The sequence below is a fragment of the Ursus arctos genome, unplaced genomic scaffold (genome assembly GCF_023065955.2).
Source record: "Ursus arctos isolate Adak ecotype North America unplaced genomic scaffold, UrsArc2.0 scaffold_33, whole genome shotgun sequence".
In the NCBI taxonomy this organism is placed as follows: domain Eukaryota; kingdom Metazoa; phylum Chordata; class Mammalia; order Carnivora; family Ursidae; genus Ursus; species Ursus arctos.
The window spans coordinates 9,018,420-9,020,649 of NW_026623019.1; the positions used below are offsets into that span (position 1 = coordinate 9,018,420).

General features: G+C 45.9%; 1 protein-coding gene across 1 annotated transcript in view; it reads right to left on the bottom strand.

Moving 5' to 3' along the window:
• Positions 1 to 1,773: 1,773 nt before the first annotated feature.
• The window catches only part of KANK1 (KN motif and ankyrin repeat domains 1), a 168,176-nt gene continuing 167,719 nt past the window's right edge, over positions 1,774 to 2,230 (bottom strand). Inside the window, exon 6 of the mRNA XM_057305551.1 lies at positions 1,774 to 1,869. Coding sequence (XP_057161534.1) covers positions 1,774 to 1,869 — 96 coding nt within the window. The remainder of the gene's footprint in view (positions 1,870 to 2,230) is intronic.

Sequence of the window (2,230 nt, forward strand, 5' to 3'; positions counted from 1 at the left end):
CTGCTGCTCCCCTGCTTGTGCTCTCTCTCTCTCTCTCTGACAAATTAATAAAATCTTAAAAAAAAATAAGCCTCCAAAGCTGCCTGTTGTTTATTATATGCTTAAAATGATTATGCTTCATCTTCCTCACTCAAAAGAACACAATGTCTTAGCTAATTTCAAGAATCCCAATACATATATGGTTAGTTTCAAACAGGGCCCTTGTAGGGCTAAAAACAGGCTGTCCATAAAGACTGTGGTGACTTTCATGTGCACAGCCCCTGCCGGGCACCTGCAGGCATAGGACGATGTCTAAGACATGGTGACTGGTCTTCATATGGAAATAAGGGAGCTGACAACTTCTGCCTTGCCTTTTTAACATAATTTTTATGTGACCCATATATAATAGGTAAGACTGTTATTATTTTTTTCAACTTTCCAGAGGAGGGAAGTGAGGTTGGAAGAGATGAAGTGAGCATATTACAGTCAGGCCCAGAGCAGGCGATCTGAGTTGGATCTCCTCTCCTGGGGTGGGACCTACCGCCTTGCAAGCACTGGCCTCCATGGTCATTGCCGACAAATGCCCTACTTAGCTCTCTGTTCAAAGCCAGAGTGGAGGGTGCATGGGTGGCTCAGTTGGTTAAGTGTCTGCCTTTGGCTCAGGTCATGATCCCAGGGTCCTGGGATTGAGCCCCGTATCAGGCTCCCTGCTCAGCGGGGAGTCTGCTTCTCCCTCTGCCCTTGCCCCCACTCGTTCTCTCTCTCTCAGAAATAAAAATAATAAAAGCTAGACCTGAAAATAACAAGGTCATATAAGGAAGACATGTTTACCAGTCAAGGGCTTTTCTTTGAAATTTAGCAAATTTCCTGAAAAGTCTGACCTTCCTCAAATCATTTCCTAAAGAGTCAAGTCTAAACTCAACATTCTATAAATGTTGCATAAAACATATTCAGCTTTCCTTAAAGCAGAGGAAGAAAAGGGTCAGTGTTTTTCTCCCCTGCAGGCTTGCCATACGCTTCAGAGAATATACATAAAAAAAGTGAGCCCTTAGATTCTTTGGCCCGCTCTCCTTCCTGTCTGAGCAGGACTCTAAAACATTTCCAGAACATCTTTCTCCCTGACAAGAAGAACTGCCTGAAATGTCAACACACCCCTTACAGAAAGGAATGGTGGAAGTATGTACAGTATTTTGTCACCTCTTGCTGCATTTGGGGATTTATAGAGCTTGTTTCCATATGGGACATGATTTCATCCTCACGACACCTACCTCCTCACCCTCTGTTAAGGGTGAGGAAAGCAAGGGTCTTAGAGAACAGTCTGATACTCCCAAGGCTACACAGCTGGTGAGTGGTGGCTCTATCCAGATGCTAAGCACAGAACGCTTCTACCAGCCCAGCCTGGGGCAGTGGCAGGATGTCACATCATCTCACCAAAGGGCAGTTCTGACACCCCGGGATCACGAGCAGGAGAGACCTGAGGCTGCGACAGGGAGCACCCACCTCGCTATTCTCACCTGCAAAACTAGTATGATCTTTCGCTAAAATCCAATATGTGGCAGGAAGCAAATCCATTCCACGGAGTGCAAGCTTCACCATTTAGTCGTGACAATTGTGGGGGAGGCAGCGTATGCCATCAGTGAAATCAGGCACTTCCAGATTCACTGAGCTACAAAACTGCTAATGTTAAATGGATTCAAAAAGTCACGTGGCATGAGGCCTTCAACTCAGAGCGGCCCTTCCACTGACTTGGGCCATCTGAGCTTTGGGGAAAACGTAAATGCTCTGTATCCTGCTTCATGGAGCTGCTGACAGCCCACGTGTGCTGACCGAGTAATATAAGAACAGCTCAGAATACACGATGAGCACCTTAAATGTGTGCTTCTTTTTGTCCTGGAAAGAGCAGAGGTTGACTATAAAGCGGGGGGGGGGGGGGGGAGTTTGCACAGGGGTCTGCCACTATCTGCACTGGAACGGGCCAAAGACACTGAAGAAACCGGATGTGCCAGCTCTAACTTTCAAACTGAGACTGCAGAATAAAGAAACAAAAAGATCAAAGTAAGTTCGTCTTTCTCATTTTAAATTGAAACCTTTTTCCCAGGTGTTGGCCAGCCAAGTATACTCCAAGAACTTCTAGGCAAGAATTCAACATGTAGAGAAAGATGCCTGTTTACAGACATGAAATTCCGCCCACCCACTAACATGAGTGTATCTAGTAACACAGAGGCATGGCTGTGGAGACCCACCTCTTTAT